The sequence below is a fragment of the Chiloscyllium punctatum genome, chromosome 32 (assembly GCF_047496795.1).
Source record: "Chiloscyllium punctatum isolate Juve2018m chromosome 32, sChiPun1.3, whole genome shotgun sequence".
Lineage (NCBI taxonomy): Eukaryota > Metazoa > Chordata > Chondrichthyes > Orectolobiformes > Hemiscylliidae > Chiloscyllium > Chiloscyllium punctatum.
In genome coordinates this window covers 17,243,270-17,261,107 of record NC_092770.1, presented here as the reverse complement: position 1 = coordinate 17,261,107, position 17,838 = coordinate 17,243,270, and the positions used below count along the sequence as shown (strand labels likewise).

The 17,838-nt window shown below is 42.6% G+C and overlaps 1 protein-coding gene across 1 annotated transcript in view; it reads left to right on the top strand.

Annotated features, from left to right (window-relative positions):
- LOC140457931 (protein arginine N-methyltransferase 8-like) overlaps positions 1-11,971 on the top strand; it is a 64,987-nt gene extending 53,016 nt beyond the window's left edge. Inside the window, exons 8-10 of the mRNA XM_072551768.1 lie at positions 4,689-4,839; positions 5,909-6,030; positions 10,817-11,971. Of these exons, the coding sequence (XP_072407869.1) occupies positions 4,689-4,839; positions 5,909-6,030; positions 10,817-10,900 (357 nt within the window). The 3' untranslated portion in view covers positions 10,901-11,971. The remainder of the gene's footprint in view (positions 1-4,688; positions 4,840-5,908; positions 6,031-10,816) is intronic.
- The last annotated feature ends 5,867 nt before the right edge of the window (positions 11,972-17,838 follow it).

The window sequence follows — 17,838 nt, the reverse complement described above, 5'->3', positions numbered from 1 at the left end:
AAAGCTGATTGTCTCAGGCCTGAATAAACTTAAATGATCCAGCCTCAACAGTCAAGTGTGCTAAACCATTCCACAGACCCACTAACCTCTAAGAGAAAACAAATCCTCCTCCTCACGGTTTTGAGATTATGCCCTCTGGAATGTAGAATTGCCCAGAAGGGGAAATCTCTCTACATTACTCTGTCAAGTCCCTATAAATTGTGTGCTTTCCTAAGGTTTCCTTTCATTCTCCTAAACTCCATAAGACCATGAGATATATGAGGAGAATTAGGTCATTTGGTCCATCGTATCTGCTCCATCATTTGATCATGGCTGATATGCATCTTAAACCTATTCTCCTCCCTTTTCCTCTTAACTCTTGATCCCCTGGCCAATCAAAAACTTATCTGTCTCTGTCTTAAATACACTCAATGACTTGGCTTTCACAGCCTCCTGCAGCAATGATTTCCACAGATACACCATCCTCTGGTGAAGAAATTTCCCTAAGTTCTAAGGGTTGTCTCTTCACGCTAAGACTGTGCCCTTGGTTTTAGTCTCTCCCACTAATGGAAACATCTTCTCCAAGTAGACTTTATCCAGGCCTTTCAGTATCCTATAAAAACTTCACTGAGTACAGACCTGGAGTCCCCAACCACACATCCTACGATGAGACCTTCATCCTCAAGATAATTCTTGTAAACCTCCTCTGGATCTTCCCAAGGCCAGCACCTCCTTCCTTAGATAGGGGGCCCAAAATTGTTCACGGTATTCCAAATATTGTTTTATACAGCCTCAGCAGTACATCTCTGCTTTTGTATTCTAGCCCCCTTTAAATGAATGTTAACATTGCATTTACCTTCCTAACTGCCAAATCAACCTGCATGTTAACCTTAAGAGAATCCTGGATTCGGACTCCCAAGTTGCTCTGTACTTCAGATTTCTGAAGCCTTTCCCTATTTGAAAAATAGTTTACAGCTCTATTCTTCCTACCAAAGTACATAACCTCACACTTTCCCGTGTTGTATTCCATCTGCCACTTCTTTGCCCACTCTCCTAGTCTACCCAAGTCCTTCTGCTGCCTCCCCATTTCCTCCATACTATCTGTCCCTCCACCGATCTTTGTGTCATCTTTGAACCTAGCAACAACACCCTAAGTTGCTTTGTTCAGATTGTTAGTGTATAACGTGAGTGTTGGGGTCCCAACACGGACCCCTGCAGAACTCCATTAGTTACCAGATTCCATCCTGAAAAAGAGCGTCTCTTCCTTATGCTAGTCAGTCAATCCTCTATCAATGCCAGTACTTGCCCCTAACACCATGGGCTCTTATTTATCTTGTCAAAGGCTTTCTGGGAATCCAAATCGATCATGGCTACTGGCTCTCATTTGTCTAACTTGTCTATTGCCTCCTCAAAGATTTTAGATTAGATACAGGTCCTTCGGCCCAACAATTCCACACCGACCCTCTGAAGAATAACCCACCCAGACCCATTTCTCTCTGATTAATGCACCTAACACTACGGGTAATTAGGCAAGGCCAATTCGCCTGACCTGCACATCTTTGGACTGTGGGAGGAAACCGGAGCACCCGGAGGAAACCCACACAGACACTGGGAGAATGTGCAAACTCCACACAGACAATCACTCAAGGCTGGAATCGAACCTGGGACCCTGAGAGGTAGCAGTGCTAACCACTGAGCCACCGTGACGCCCAACCTCAGGCCTGACCTCCTCTTGACAAAGCTTTGCTGACTCAGCCCTATTTTACCATGATTTGGAGATGCCGGTGTTGGACTGGTGTGTACAAAGTTAAAAATCACACAACACCAGGTTATAGTCCAACAGGTTTAATTGGAAGCACACTAGCTTTCAGAGCGTCGCTCCTTCACCAGGTGGTAGTGGAGGGCTCAATCCTAACGCACAGAATTTATAGCAAAAATGTACAGTGTCATGTAACTGAAATTATACATTGAAAAATTAATTGTCTGTTAAGCCTTTCATCTGTTTAAATACCATGATAGTTTCACTTCTTTCATGTGTAAATCACAAAACCTTTCTTTAAAAAGTTGCATTCTCAGGTTAACTGTTAACAATGGTGATAGCTAGACAATATGTTGAAGGTGTTAGCCCCCTGTGTTCTCTGTCTATGACCTGATGTTTAGATCGATTCTAATCTAAAAAGTGAGATAACGGAGTTTTACACGAATTCATGCAGTTTTTGAGCTCAGAGTTCTACATGAATGCATGCAGTTTTTGAGCAAAGTAAAATGTAACTCTGCAAGTACAAATTCACCCCACAAAATGTATGTGTGCATGTGGATCGTTATCTCACTTTTTAGATTAGAATCAATCTAAACACATTAGCATAGACAGAGAACACAGGGGGCTAACACCTTCAACATATTGTCTAGCTATCACCATTGTTAACAGTTAACCTGAGAATGCAACTTTTTAAAAAAAGGATTTGTGATTTACACATGAAGGAAGTGAAACTATCATGGTATTCTAACAGATGAAAGGCTTAACAGACAATCAATGTTTCAATGTATAATTTCAGTTACATCACACTGTAAATTTTTGCTATAAATTCTGTGTTAGGATTGAGCCCTCCACTATCACCTGATGAAGGAGCGTCGCTCCGAAAGCTAGTGAGCTTCCAATTAAACCTGTTGGACTATAACCTGGTGTTGTGTGATTTTTAACTATTTTACCATGCACTTACAAAGCATTCAATGATCTTATCCTTCATAATGAACTCTAAAACCTTACCAACAACCAGGGTCAGGCTAACTGGCCGACAGTTTCCTGTTTTCTGCCTCCCTTCTTTTTTAAACAGGAGAGTTGAATTAGCCATTTTTCAGTCTTACAGGATCCTTCCTGATTCCAGTGATTCCTGAAAGATCATCACAATGCCTCCATAATCTCCTCAGGTATATCCTTCAGAATTCTGGTCAGGGTTATTTATCAACATTCAGCATCCCCAGCACCTTCTCCTTAGTGATGGCCGCTACACTCACCTCTACTCCCTGACACTCTTGAAGTTCTGGCGTGCTGCTGGTATTGTCCACTGTGAAACTCCAAAGAGTATAGGCCCAACCTATTCAACCTCTCCTCATAAGAAAATCCCTCCACGGGTGGGATCAACCCACTGAGTGTTCCTGAACTGCCTCCATTGCCAGTATGTCTTTCCTTAGTTCAGGAAAGTAGTTCTGTTCAGGAGAAATTAAGGATGGGCATTAATTGTATCACCCTCACCCTATGAAAAAAATAATTTAGAATACTTGCCTTGGTGTACAGGTACCAGAGAGTCATAGACATGTACAGCATGGAAACAGACCGTTCAGTCCAACTCATCCATGCCGACCAGACATCCCAACCTAATCTAGTCCCATTTGCCAGCACTTGGTCCATATCTCTTCCTCTTCATATACCCATCCGGATGCCTTTTAAATGTTGTAACTGTACCAGGCTCCACCACTTCCTCTGGCAGCTCATTTCATACACCCACCACCCTTTGTGTGAAAAAGTTGCCCCTTACGGTCCCTTTTATATCTTTCCCACCTCACCATAAACCTATGCCCTCTAGTTCTGGACTACCCCACCCCAGGGAAAAGATCTTGCCTATATACCCTATCTATGCCCCTCATGATTTTATAGACCTCTAATGAGGTCACCCCTCAGCATTTGAAGTGCCAAGGAAAACAGCTCCAGCCAACTCAGCCTCTCCCTATAGCTCAAACCTTCCAACCCAATTTCATCGAAATAAACTTGGAGTCTCTTTCCTACTCTTAGCTGCAAATAAATTATCCCAGAGTCCAGCAATAGACTCACTTGTTACTCAGATGCTGGGGTGGGCAGGAAGCACGCACTGCTCTGTGGTGATGCAGGTATAGGAATAGTTACATACCTACCAACTTGTTCAAGCTAAGGTGCTGTGTCAACTTTACGAGTTTTCATTAAGTAATGTGTGATCTTTCCACAATTCTAAATAAGTCAGCACCCCTCCGATTCACTGAGAATGATGTGTGGGTCTTTCTGTCTGGCACAAATCTCCTTCAACAGGGTGTCTACTACAGGCTGAGAAGGGAAGAGCTGAGAGATTAGGGAAGAACACACTGTCTAAACTCTGTGACATTCAAGAGACTCAGCCACTTGTCCCTTCCCCAACCATCCCATCACTGCCCTCACTCCCTTCCAAACATGCCCATGTCGATCTCTTCATGTAAATACCCTATTCTTGAGCCACCTCAATCCCTGCCACTTATCTGGAGCATATTTAAGTAAGGAGTCACACTGAGCTCACAACTGGGGCTCCCTCTCACATTCTATCCTCCCCCCACAATGTCCAGACTCCCCCATCTCCTGCTCCCCATCCTCTCTCAGCTGCACTCCATCCCCTTGGCTGCACATCCCTCTCTGTTTATTCTTCAGCTCCATCCATTCCAACCCCACCCCCCTCTCTCCCCCACTCAACTGACCCCCTGAAAATAACCACTGGAATTGTGGTATTCCTGATGAAGGGCTTTTGCCCGAAACGTCGATTTTACTGCTCCTCGGATGCTGCCTGAATTGCTGTGCTTTTCTAGCCCCACTAATCCAGAATTTGAGGGCAAAATGCCAACAAAGTACTTGGTTTATATTGCGACGGGGGTGGGGAGGAGTGGTGTTGGTGAGGGACGTTGAGAAATAACAGAGGGATTTCTCCATTTAGGAAGTGGATATCTACAATGTGAAGACCGAGGACCTGTCATTCACCTCTACATTCTGTCTTCAAGTTCAGCGAAATGAATATGTTCACGCTTTGGTCACGTACTTTAACATCGAATTTACAAAGTGTCACAAGAAAACTGGGTTTTCTACAGGTAACTGTCAACAGCTATTCTTACTGTACTTTGGAATCTGAGTGCTCATATGATCCAGGTAACTAACTCTTTGTCATATACAATCATAGAGTCTAACAGCACAGAAGGAAGACATTTGGCCCATCATGTACATGTTGGCTCTTTGAAAGAGTTGCACAAATTAGTCCCTCATCATACTTTGTTCCTCTATATGCCTGCTTATTAATCCTCTTCAAATGGGAGACAATGGCCTAGGGGTACTATCGCTAGATTATTCATCCAGAAACTCAGCTAATGTTCTGGGGACCTGGGTTTGAATTTCCTCATGGCAGAAAGTGGAATTCAATAAAATATTTGGAATTAATGATCTAATGGTGACCATGAAACCATTGTTAGCAGGAAAAAACCCATCTGGTTCACTTATGTCCTTTAGGGAAAGAAATATATGACTCCAGACCCCCAGCAATGTGATGAGTTTTAACTGCCCTCTGAGCTATTACAAATGCCCAACAAATGCTGGCCTAACCAAAGATACCCACATCCTCTGAATGAATTTTAAAAAATACATATATCCAATTGACTTTTGAAAGGTCAGATACTACATTCCAGATCTTAGATACAACCTGAGTGGAAGAAACATCTAATGTCTCCTCAAATTCCTTTGTCAATTATTGCACAAATGGAGGTAGAGAAACTGAGGAAGGGAAGTTAAGTGTCAGAGATGGACCAGCTGAAGGTGAGAGATGGGTGAAAATTGGAAGCTAATTACAAAATATTTCGACATGCATTTGAAAAGTTCTAACCTCCAGGCTATGGGCTGAGAGCTGGCAAAGGGATTAAGCTGGGTAGCAGGTAAATACATGATGGGCTGAAAGTCCTCCTTCTATAAAATTTCTGGTCTGGTTAGAATAAATTATAGTGATTGTTTCATAGATGTTTGGACTCTCAGGAGAGTTTATATTAAAACATTTGGGGAGTGTTTCATTTTAGGTTGTTAACAGCATTTCAATAGAATCAGACAATCATAGATTAATAACATAATATTACTGACTTAGAATCATTGTCTTACTAACTGGCAATTGTTCTGTAGCTCCTGATGCTCCATACACACATTGGAAACAAACTGTATTTTATTTGGAAGACTACCTGACTGTGAAACGGGGAGAGGAGATCTGTGGAACCATAGCAATGAATCCCAATGCAAAAAACAATGTAAGTCAAAATACAACACTTAGAACAAGCATGATGGAAAGATCATCTCTTTTCAGTGTGGTTTCCAAAGTCCTTTTGTGGTTAATGATTAATAGTTGGTGTTAGTTGTATTTATCTGTTTTCCTTTAACATTGTTATTCAGGGAGAGGAAATACCTGCTCTTGCCCGGTCTCATGAACATGTGATTCAACTCAGTGGTTAAATATTAATAGCCCTGATGGGGCTGGCCAATCAGCTGCTGTAAGAAATGGACTCCTGCTGCAGCTGTGACCCCAAATGATCCAGTGAATAATTAGGAGATGTCACTCTAGGCACAGTTTCAGATGACTCAGAATTACAGTGCAGAAACAGGCCATTCGGCCCAACCAGTCCACCTCCACTTCAAACTTCTCCAATCCCTCCTCTCTTACCTTGTCAGCATTGGCCCGTATCCCTTCTCCTTCAAATGCTTATCCAGCTTCCCTCCAAACGCCTTGACAACTTGCTGAAATATTCAGTTCCACATTCTCGCCCTTCTCTAGGCCTGTCCTTGCCCTGTAATTTATGGGTCTCCTCCCCTAACTTATGGCAACCCCTCCCCACTTTATGACTCCGCCCCGCACACCCGCCCCACACCTCAGTTTTGGGGTAGAGAAAGAGGTGGGGAAGTTGGATTGAAGCACAAGAGCAGCCATAATAGTATTGGGTGTTTGTGAATGCTTGATGGGCTGAATGGTCTCCTCCTGCTTCAATTTCTTAGGTTTTTGCACTGGGCAGAGAAATTGCTTTTGGATTCCTGATTTGAATTATTAGCATATATCTTGTATTGACGGCACCTAATTTTACTCTTCCCCCTTGGAGAGTTACCGCCTCTCTCTCCTAATCCACTCTAACAAAACCATCCTGGGTTTAAACATCCCATCATCCAGATTTATGTTCTTCCAGTTTGTCTTTGGGGCTTTAGTTCAGATTCGCCGTTTTGTTTTATTGCTACCAGCCTTTCTTGTGTTTGTAACTCTATGTGCCTCCTTTGCTGACCAACCTCTCAGCAAGCAACCTGGGCCCCAATTCAAAAATTCAAGGTCGTATCTTTGTGAGTTAATCTTTGCGTTGCACTATATGTTGTAGGTACCTGGTGCATAATGACTTGAGTGTAGCCTGAGTCTTGCCCGGATACACCTCAGTTTCAGCTGAAACCTAACTGGGCCCCAGCAAAATATTTTGAAATTGGCACTTACGAAGAGAACAAAGATGGAATCTACCTTTAAGCACGTCAGATTCTTAATCCTTCTTCATAATCTACAAGAACAAAGACACTTTCAAATCTCTCCATGGCCCCTCTCTATTCTATCTCTATAATCTGTTCCAACTGCACAACCCTCCGTGATTTCTGCTCTCCTCTAATTTTGGCCATTTGAACATCACCAATTATGATTGGACCACCAGTGGCAGCCATGCCATCAGTTGCCTGGGCCTGGAGCTCTGAAATTCCTTCTCAAAACATCTTTGCCTCTCCATCCAATTTCCCCTCTTTAAACGTGTTTCTTGTAGCCTTGCTCCTTGGCCAACATTTTGATCACCTGTCCAAATACCCATGAGACTTGGTGTCAGATTTTTCTTTGTGACCCTCCAGTGAAGCACTTTGGGTCATTGCAATGTGTTAAAGGCGCTATGCAAATACAAGATGCTGCTGCTCTTAGCGATTGAGACACCTCTTTCCTGCAGTCATTATTTATTAATGAATGGCAGCCACTCTCTGTGCGAATAGACTGGTCACCATCACTAAGTGTAGTTGGCTATATTACTTGTGTTTTCTATTTTTAATGGAGATTTTATTGTGACAAGTTATCCTTCCCATCACCGAGATTGAATGATTGTAGTCGGCACATCTTTGACAGTAACTTGACTTCCACAGAATGCAACAAAGCAGATCCTCCTGTCATTTGTCACAATAAATAGAGAGTTTTCGTAGCTTTCAGCTGCTTGGATTGTTTGGTGTCAACAACATTGACTTTCTCTCTGTAAAAGCAGGGAATTGTGTAACAGGAAGAAAATCAGGTTACTAGCTTATTTCAATACTGCTGCCTACATATTGACAGCCTTTCCTCAAATTAAATTAATCAAGCTTCAAAGGGTGAAACCAGGGTTAGGGGAAATTCCAGGATTTGTTGCCTATCACAACAGAAACGAGGTAACCTGCAATTACTGGAAAAGATGAATTTCCCATCTCAGTTACCTTTCATTAATCCTGCGAAAATATTAATGAATATTTCAATAATAATTGAAATATTTTACTTTTTAATAAAAGAGTTGTAAAGAGGAATGCATGGATCCAAAGTAAATGAACTCAGCTCAAATGGGGGACACTATAAATGATGTTTTTTTTCTCTTTATTCTGTCATGTTTGTGGGTGTTACTGGTGAGTTCAGCATTTGATACCCATCCCTAAATGTCCTTAAACTGAGTGACTTGCTCCACTTCAGAGTTAACTGCCTTGCTGAGGATGTAAAGTCACAGGTAGGCCAAACTGGGAAAGGACAGCAAATTTCCCTTCCCTAAAAGGCATTGGTGAACCATGTGGGTTCTTGCAGTAATTAACGGTAGTTGTCATGGTCATCATCACTATAACTGGCTTATAATGGTGAGATTTTAACCCGTGTACTCTGTATTATCCTGGACCTCTGGATCATGAGTCTAATTACATTCCCAGTACACCAACAGTGCCTCTGCTGTTAATGATGTACCTGTGAATCGGTGGCCTCGAGCCTGGACATTCATTTAATAAATTGCATAATGTAAAGATGACACTACTCAGGTCAGGCCTGGACTGATTTTCTGTGTTATCATTTATATCCCCATAAACCATTCTCTGACTCTCTTTCGGTTTTATAGAGTCATAAAGTCATTCAGCATGAAAATAGACCTTTCCATCCAACTCATTCATGCTGACCAAGTTGCGCAAACTAAACTATTCCCCTTTCCTGTATTTGGCCAATCTAAACTTTCCTAATCATGTATCTGTCCAAATGTCTTTTAAATGCTGTAACTGTACCTGCATCTAACACTTCCTCTGGTAGTTCATTCCACATACAAACCATCTTCTGTGTGAAAAAGTTGCACCTCAAGTCCCTTTTAAAACTTTCTCCTCTCATGTCAAAAACACCCCCTTAGTTTTGAACTCCCCCACCCTTAGGAAAAGACATTTGCTATTCACCTTATCCATGCCCCAAATGATTTTATAAACCTCTGTATGGTTGTCTGTCAACCTCCTACGCTCCAGTGAAAATAAATCCAAGCCTATCCAGCCACCATTTATAACTCAAACACTCCAGTCCCAGCAAGATCCTTGTAAATATTTTCTGAACCCTCTCCAATTTAATAATATCCTTCCTGTAGTAGGCCATCCCAGAATATCACCTAGGAACCCTCCAACCACAAGGGATGAACTCAGATTTCTCCAGTTTCCTCATTTCCCCTCTCCCCACCTTGTCTCAGTCAAATCCCTCTAACTCAGCACCACCTTCCTAACCTGCAATCTTCTTCCTGACCTCTCCGCCCCCACCCCAGCCTATCACCCTCACCTTAACCTCCTTCCACCTATCACGTTTCCAACACCCCACCCCCAAGTCCCTCCTCCTTACCTTTTATCTTAGCCTGCTGGGCACACTTTCCTCATTCCTGAAGAAGGGCTCATGCCCGAAATGTCGATTCTCCTGCTCCTTGGATGCTGCCTGACCTGCTGCGCTTTTCCAGCAACACATTTTCATCCCAGAACTGTACACAGTACTCAAAAAATGGCCTCACTAACATCCTGTACAAGCGCAATATGAAGTCCCAACTCCTATATTCAATCAGGAGACATCTCAAACCTAGGGGCATCATTCCATCAACACTGCCTGTGGAATCTCCCACATATCAAATAGGAGGACTGATACACCAACATCAATAGCCTCTCACACAAACAGACAACACAAGTATTGAGGCTATGACCATCCAGCATTAGCTTTGTGGGTGGACGTGGATGTCAGATACCAGGCTCCTAAAGGTGATCGCTATTTCCCCAGCTCACTCAGGGCAGATAGTCCCAGAGGTGTATGGATGAAGGTCTTCAAGGTTGCAGAGCCAACGTGAAGATGAGACCATCATCCTGAACAAAATTAGATGGAGGCAGTGTGTGTGCAAAGGACCCTGCATCTTCAGACCCAACAACAAAATTAAAAGGAAAAGTGAGGGTGGAGAAAAGAATGAGTCATGTCCCACATGAGAAATTCCCAAGGTGTCATAAAGTCTATAGATTCCTGAATTAGCTTCATTAGCCACCTCTGGGTCTTACACCAGATGAGCATTCTCACATGTGAGGGACTGTCAGTAGATGTGGATCAGTGTATGGCAGAGAAGGGATACACTAGGTCTGATGAGCTGAGGTTTGGTTGGTGATGTTCTCTTCGAGGAACGCTGCAGCTAATATTGAGCTGTGCTCCTCACAGACATGCTACCTTGGTCAGAAAGCTGCCATGCTCCAGAAATGGCCACAGACACCCCTCTCTCCTTTCGAGAGAGACAAGAGTTTATATAGTTCTTTATCAGGCACAGGGCAGGACTAGGAGACAGAAACTCGTTCTGGCACTGAACCCACACGTGGGCTGCCATTTTGCATCACACACTCGCCATCCAACCAACTGAACTAACCGGCCCTAAAACTTTGGTTTAATTTGAATCGGAGGGATTGAATTCAGTTTGTGGTTGTGTAATAACAGAAGTAATCGCACTGGTGAATTTAAAGAATCTCGATTTGCTTTTGTTGCAGCGTGACCTGGATTTCAGCCTGCAGCTGGATTTCAGGGGCCAACTGTGCGAAGCCTCTCTCTCTCATGATTACAGAATGCGTTAAGTGCACTCTCCGTTGGATCAATCGTATCTCAGATCTTAACATATCACATTGGAAGTGATTCTAGAATTATGAACATCAAAGACATGAAACCCTGCAGCTAATAACCTTCGTTCAGTGCAAGAACATGCTGCTTGAGTAATAAGAACAGTCAGTTCTGCCATTTGGTTTCAAAGTGGTATTCTTCACTTAAACCACTACCATACACCGTTGCGGGGACAATGAGTTCCAGTAAATGGAGATCAAAACTGTTGGTTTAAAATATTTGTTTTAAGGTCCTGGGCTCTGAAGCAGAAGGAAGCTCAGAATGTAGGCAAAGATTAACCTTTAAGTGAGATACTAATGGCTGTTTCACAACTGCTTGTAAGAAATGCTAGAATTATTTTTTGCCTGAACAAAAATTCTGCTGAGATTAGCAAAAAATGTCTCCCTGCACTGTGCCCCTCCAGAAATTCAGTTCAACAATAAGTACATTTTCTTTAGTCCCAGCTGCTGAAGAAATAGTCTTGCACACATTCACCTTTTGATGCATTGCTAATTGATCTGTTCAGAGATTTTATTATACACCTCAAGTGTGAACCCAGATTTCGTGGCTCAGAGGTAGGGACAATACCAATGTACCACAAGAGCCCTGCTTTCATTGACACATGAAGTTTGGGCTGGTTTTGAGTTTGGATGGTTAATCCGGATCACGTCATTCCAAACCTCTCGACACGAGCTTAACTTTTGAACTTTAAAAGGGGAGATGTTTACCTGAAGCATTTGCCGGAAGGTTCTGCTCATGCATAATTCACGTGACGAATGTAAATTACTTGGTAACTGATAAACTGTGAGTTGCAAAAATAGAATTCAATTAGCTTTTCATTTTCACATTTCTGTAAATGAACACAGTGAAGTTACAAGTCTTTGATTGAGATTGGTATCAAACTAAAGTAAGAAAATGTGGTTTGTGTTGCTGTGTGACCCAGTATTGAGCTTCGGATGGTATTGTGTTACAAACTAGTGATGACAGCGTGTGGCTAAAGTGGAATATTTTTCAAAAAGATAAGCCTTCTCATTTAATGCTTGTTCTTTTACTACAACAATGATTAAATCATTTGTAAATTATTTCTTTTAGACTTGTTTTGTTTTAAAAAACTACCAAAATGTTTTTTTTATGATAAATTCATCAATTCATCATTAAACTACAAATGCTCTTTCAAGTTTTTATAGTTGGCATTTTTGAACCGTGGGGTACAGTTCTGTGCTGTCAGGAAGGGAGTGCTTGGATTTTAAGCTGAAGATAGTGAATTAAGGGATATTGTTTTAGATGTGGACTTTATTCAGTGTGCGGGTGGGATGGTGTCTAGGTGATGCTGTGATCAAGGCTTCGGAAGTCAAACGGGGTGGAATAATTTGGGGGAAAGGTCAACTTTGATGCTCACAGCACACCTCTTGAATGATGCCTATCTTTTCAAAGAAACCAATTCAAAAATGGCCCCCACGCTCTGTCCTGCTTGCCACTGCGTTTTAGAACTTCTTGAACATATTTTTGAAAATAAAACCCAACCTTTCCACATAATGACATACCTCCTCCAGACTTGAACCTACACCTCACAGCTCAGGATACTACCACTGCACCACAGGGGTTTCTCCTCAGCATTTTAAACCTGGGAAGCTAACACCAGAACCAATATTATCACTACTTACTCAGAGCATAGCTTAATATTCTAATAATGATGTGAAACTTTGTACCAGATATTTTCCAGTCAGCCTGTTCGTAGATACCTATAGAGCAGGTGAAACTTGAACCCAGATCTCCTGGCCCAGAAGTAAGGACATTACCACTCCACCAGAAGAGTCCTCTGCATTTTTTTAAAAATTAAGCTATTTTCCAAATCAATCTGTTGAGGGAAAGTATCACTCACCCCTGGAACAGGTGGGACTAGAACACAGACCTCCTGGCCCAGATGTAAGGACACCACCACTCCACCAGAAGAGTCCTCTCCACAGCATTTGTTTTTTGTTTAGAGAAAAGCTTAATCTATTTTCCTAACCAACCTGTTCAGGGATATTATCACTCACCACTGGAGCAGGCAGGACTTGAACCCAGGCCTCTCAACCCAGGGGCAGGGGCATTACTACTCAGCCACAAAATGGCCCCAACTCCACAACATTTTATGGCAGGGAAGGTGGGTTCAGATACTTAATTGCCCCTTAATTGGGCCATTGGGAGCCTCGATAAGCCCAGGGGCAGCCAGCCAGGAGGGCATCTGACCGCCAGAAAGGATCATGTTATGAAGCTGTAGGTGAACTATACCTTTTAGGAGAGTTAAAAGCTAGCAGTGACAGCATCAAATGTTCTCAATAAGACACGATGTAACATGTGCTCTAGCTACTGGAGTACCTGGTTGCCTGCAAACGATAAAAAACAGATTTGAATTAGGCCAATCAGTTTAAAATATACCCCAAAAAGTACCAAACTCCAATCCAGTTTGAATGGAGTATATTGACAATCTTAAAAGCCAATGACACAATCCGATGCTCTGGGGTATAAGATTGGCGAAACATTGAACAGTTGGAAGGAGAACTGCCAAGCCCCAGTGGGTAAACAGACTGCCTGAAAAAATAGCTCTCTTAAAAATACCTTTACCGATTAGTAACCTATGAAGCAGAAAATAAGACACAGGAAGATCCAAATAGAAGAACCGAAAGCTGCCTGATTTTGAGATAAAAAGTCTTTTATAAATCTTAACTGGGAATTTGATCTGACTAGTATTATAGAAGGGAAGTTAACAGATAGGTTAGAATAAGGAATTGTAAATAGTTGTTAGTTAATTATTCTCTGTTTCACATTAAGAAATAACGTTGTTAATTTTTCCTTGTTCTTGGCCACTCAATTATTTCCAGATTACTGCACGGGATAAATCCTCTTTGTGTTGCTGGTTTTAAATTAAGCAGGAGTTTTTACCCCGTGTTGTTACAATCAGTGGTGGGCAAGTAGTAGATAGGCACAGATATATTTTACCTGACCCCCACCCATCGGAAGGACGATGGTGGGGGCTGCAGATTGGAGCCTATGGTTCAAAGGCCGCGTTCCCATGTAGCACTGCAGGCTCTGCCTCAGTTTGCCACATTAAACTGGAAAGCGAAGATTGGAGTCTGGCAGGCCACCAGTGATTCACGAAGCAGTTCATCCAGATCCTCCAATCGAAGCCCGTTTCTCAGAAGGTTTCTGTGGTGAGCTGCTGCCCACGAGGCTAATCCAGTCATACGCATAATTGTAACATCACACTATTACTTTCCAAAAATAAACACGCGGGAGAAAGGAACAGTGGACTGTACTGACGGGATAAGGCTGATGTGGAACAGCTAGACTCTTTACTGTGCTGTTAGGGAAAGGTATTTTGTTAAAACCTTTAAGTGTGAGGGTGAGTATATTAGATGAGTATACTGTGGGGGGGGGGGGTGTAGAGTGGAAGGGGTAGAGTTTTTGGATGGGATTGGAGATGAGGGAAGAGGTATAACTTTCAGACACCACCCCTTTGACCCCCCTCTTTGCTTTCGATGAGCCCCTGCACAATTGGCCAGTCAAATCATCCTGGTTTCCCATTCGGACTGGCCGTCTCACTTGCCAGGGCAAAGGTTAATCTGGGAGGTGCACAGCTGAGCCCCATAAGTGACCATTAACTGACCAACTAAGGGCCTTACGGGCTGGCGAGTTGAGAAAGCTGTTTACAAACCTTCTGACCAAAATATGAATGAGTGAGATGGTGGGAAAGGAGTGAGTGTCCCTCCAAGGCCAACTTGACCCATTATTTCTCCTTCTTGCCATCTCCAGAGAGGGCAAAATTATTATGCCCTTTATTTTGTTTGATAAATCTCCTTCAGCAGCACCTTGGGATGATTGAGAGAGTAGCAGACTGGTTGTTAGACTAGCAATCCAGAAACTTGGCCTAATACGTTGGAGATGCAACTTCAAATCATCGACTGGGGAATTTTAAATTCAGTTGATTAATAAATCAGAAATAAAACGAAATCTCATCAATGATCATAAACTCGATTGGATTGCTGTAATAAATCAGCTGGTTCAATGATGCCCATTGGAGAAGTAAAGCCTGCTATTCTTACCTGGTCTGGCCCCTTCTTACTCGGTCTGGCCTACATGTAACTCCAGACTCAGAGCACTTGACACTGCACTGCTGTCTGAAATGGCCATCTCATATGCCATTCAGTTGCATCAAACTACTGCAGAAAATCAAAGCCACATGGACTGTAGCAGTTATGAAATGGACTGCCCTTCTCAAAGGCAAATAGAGTTGGGCAATGAATGCCCAGCAATACCCACATCTTAAGACCAAATAAATGTTAACAATGCTAAAGGAGCTATATCAATGCAAGCTAATGTTGTAGTAATTGCATACATACAGTCATATTTACACACACACATATCCATGAACAATCATGTTTACACACACACACAAACCTCACACATGCTCGTGTATGTGTTTTATGTGCACACTGACTGGTATTCCACTGGAGAGAAGACTTTTTATGAAAGAACAATGTGGGAGAATCTGTAATAGCTGTGCCCTTTCAGATGCTTGGTGACAATGCATCTCCTTGGAACCTACTGCACGAATCAATCTAAGACAAGACTTTGTACTCATTTTTTTATTTAAAATCACAACTTAGAATCATAGAGATGTACAGCATGGAAACAGACCCTTCGGTCCAACCTATCTATGCCGACCAGATATCCCAACCCAATCTAGTCCCACCTGCCAGCACCCGGCCCATATCCCTCCAAACCCTTCCTATTCATATACCCACCCAAATGCCTCTTAAATGTTTCAATTGTACCAGCCTCCACCACTTCCTCTGGCAGCTCATTCCAGACATGTACCACCCTCTGCATGAAAAAGTTGTGCCTTAGGTCTCTTTTATATCTTTCCCCTCTCACTCTAAACCTATGCCCTCTAGTTCTGGACTCCCCAATCCCAGGGAAAAGACGTTGTCTATTTATTCTATCCATGCCCCTCATAATTTTGTAAACCTCTATAAGGTCACCCCTCAGCCTCCGACGCTCCAGGGAAAACAGCCCCAGCCTGTTCAGTCTCTCCCTATAGCTCAAATCCTCCAACCCTGGCAACATCCTTGTAAATCTTTTCTGAACCCTTTCAAGTTTCACAACATCTTTCTGATAGGAAGGAGACCAGAATTGCATGCAACATTCCAACAGTGGCCTAACCAATGACCTGTACAGCCGCAACATGACCTCCCAACGCCTGTACTCAATACTCTGACCAATAAAGGAAAGCATACCAAACGCCTTCTTCACTATCCTATCTACCTGCGACTCCACTTTCAAGGAGCTATGAACCTGCACTCCAAGGTCTCTTTGTTCAGCAACACTCCCTAGGACCTTACCATTAAGTGTATAAATCCTGCTAAGATTTGCTTTCCCAAAATGCAGCACCTCACATTTATCAAAACTAAACTCCATCTGCCACTTCTTAGCCCATTGGCCCATCTGATTAAAATCCTGTTGTAATCTGAGGTAACCTTCGTGGTCCACCACACCACCAATTTTGGTGTCATCTGCAAAACTTACTAACCATACCTCTTATGCTTGCATCCAAATCATTTATATTAATAACGAAAAGTAGACGACCCAACACAGATCCTTGTGCCACTCCACTGGTCACAGGCCTCCAGTCTGAAAAACAACCCTCCACCACCACCCTCTATTTTCTACCTTTGAGCCAGTTCAGTATCCAAATGGCTAGTTCTCCCTGTGTTCCGTGAGATCTAACCTTGCTAACCAGTATCCCATGGGGAACCTTGTCGAATGCCTTAATGAACTCCATATAGATCACATCTACCTCTCTGCCCTCATCAATCCTCTTTGTTACTTCTTCAAAAAACTCAATCAAGTTTGTGAGACATAATTTGCCTCGCACAAAGCCATGTTGACTATCCCTAGTCAGTCCTTGCCTTTCCAAATACATGTACATCCTGTCCCTCAGGGTTCCCTCCAATAACTTGCCCACTACTGACGTTAGGCTCATTGGCCTATAGTTCCCTGGCTTGTCCTTACCACCTTTCTTAAAGAGTGGCACCATGTTAGCCAACCTCCAGTCTTCCATCACCTCACCTGTGACTCTTGATGATACAAATATCTCAGCAAGAGGCCCAGCAATCACTTCCCTAGCTTCCCACAGAGTTCTAGGATACACCTGGTCAGGTCCTGGGTATTTATCCACCTTTATGCGTTTCAAGACATCTAGCACTTCCTCCTCTGTAATATGGACATTTTTCAAGGTGTCACCATCTATTTCCCTACAGTCTGTATCTTCAATATCCTTTTCCACAGTAAATACTGATGCAAAATACTCGTTTAATATCTCCACCATTTTTGTGTGGCTCCACACAAAGGCCGCCATGTTGATCTTTGAGGGGCCCTATTCTCTCCCTAGTTACCCTTCTGTCCTTAATGTCTTTGTAAAAACCCTTTGGATTCTCCTTAATTCCATTTGCCAAAGCTATATCATGTCCCCTTTTTGCCCTCCTGATTTCCCTCTTCAGTATACTCCTACTGCCTTTATACTCTTCTCAGGATTCACTCGATCTATCCTGTCTATACCTGACATATGTTTCCTTCTTTTTCTTAACCAAATCCTCTATTTCTTTAGTCATCCAGCATTCCCTATACCTATTAGGAGAAGCAATGGTGTGTTACTGAGTGTTCTAACTTGCCTGTACACAGATCACCAGGTCCAAGATACAGTTACAACATTTAAAAGACATTTCGATGAGTACATGAATAGGAAAGGTTTAGACAGACATGGGCCAATGCAGGCAGGTGGGACTAGTTTTGTTTTGGAACATGGTCAGCACGGACTAGTTGGGCCGAAGGGAATTTTCCATGCTGTATAACTCTATGACTCTATTTAAAAAAA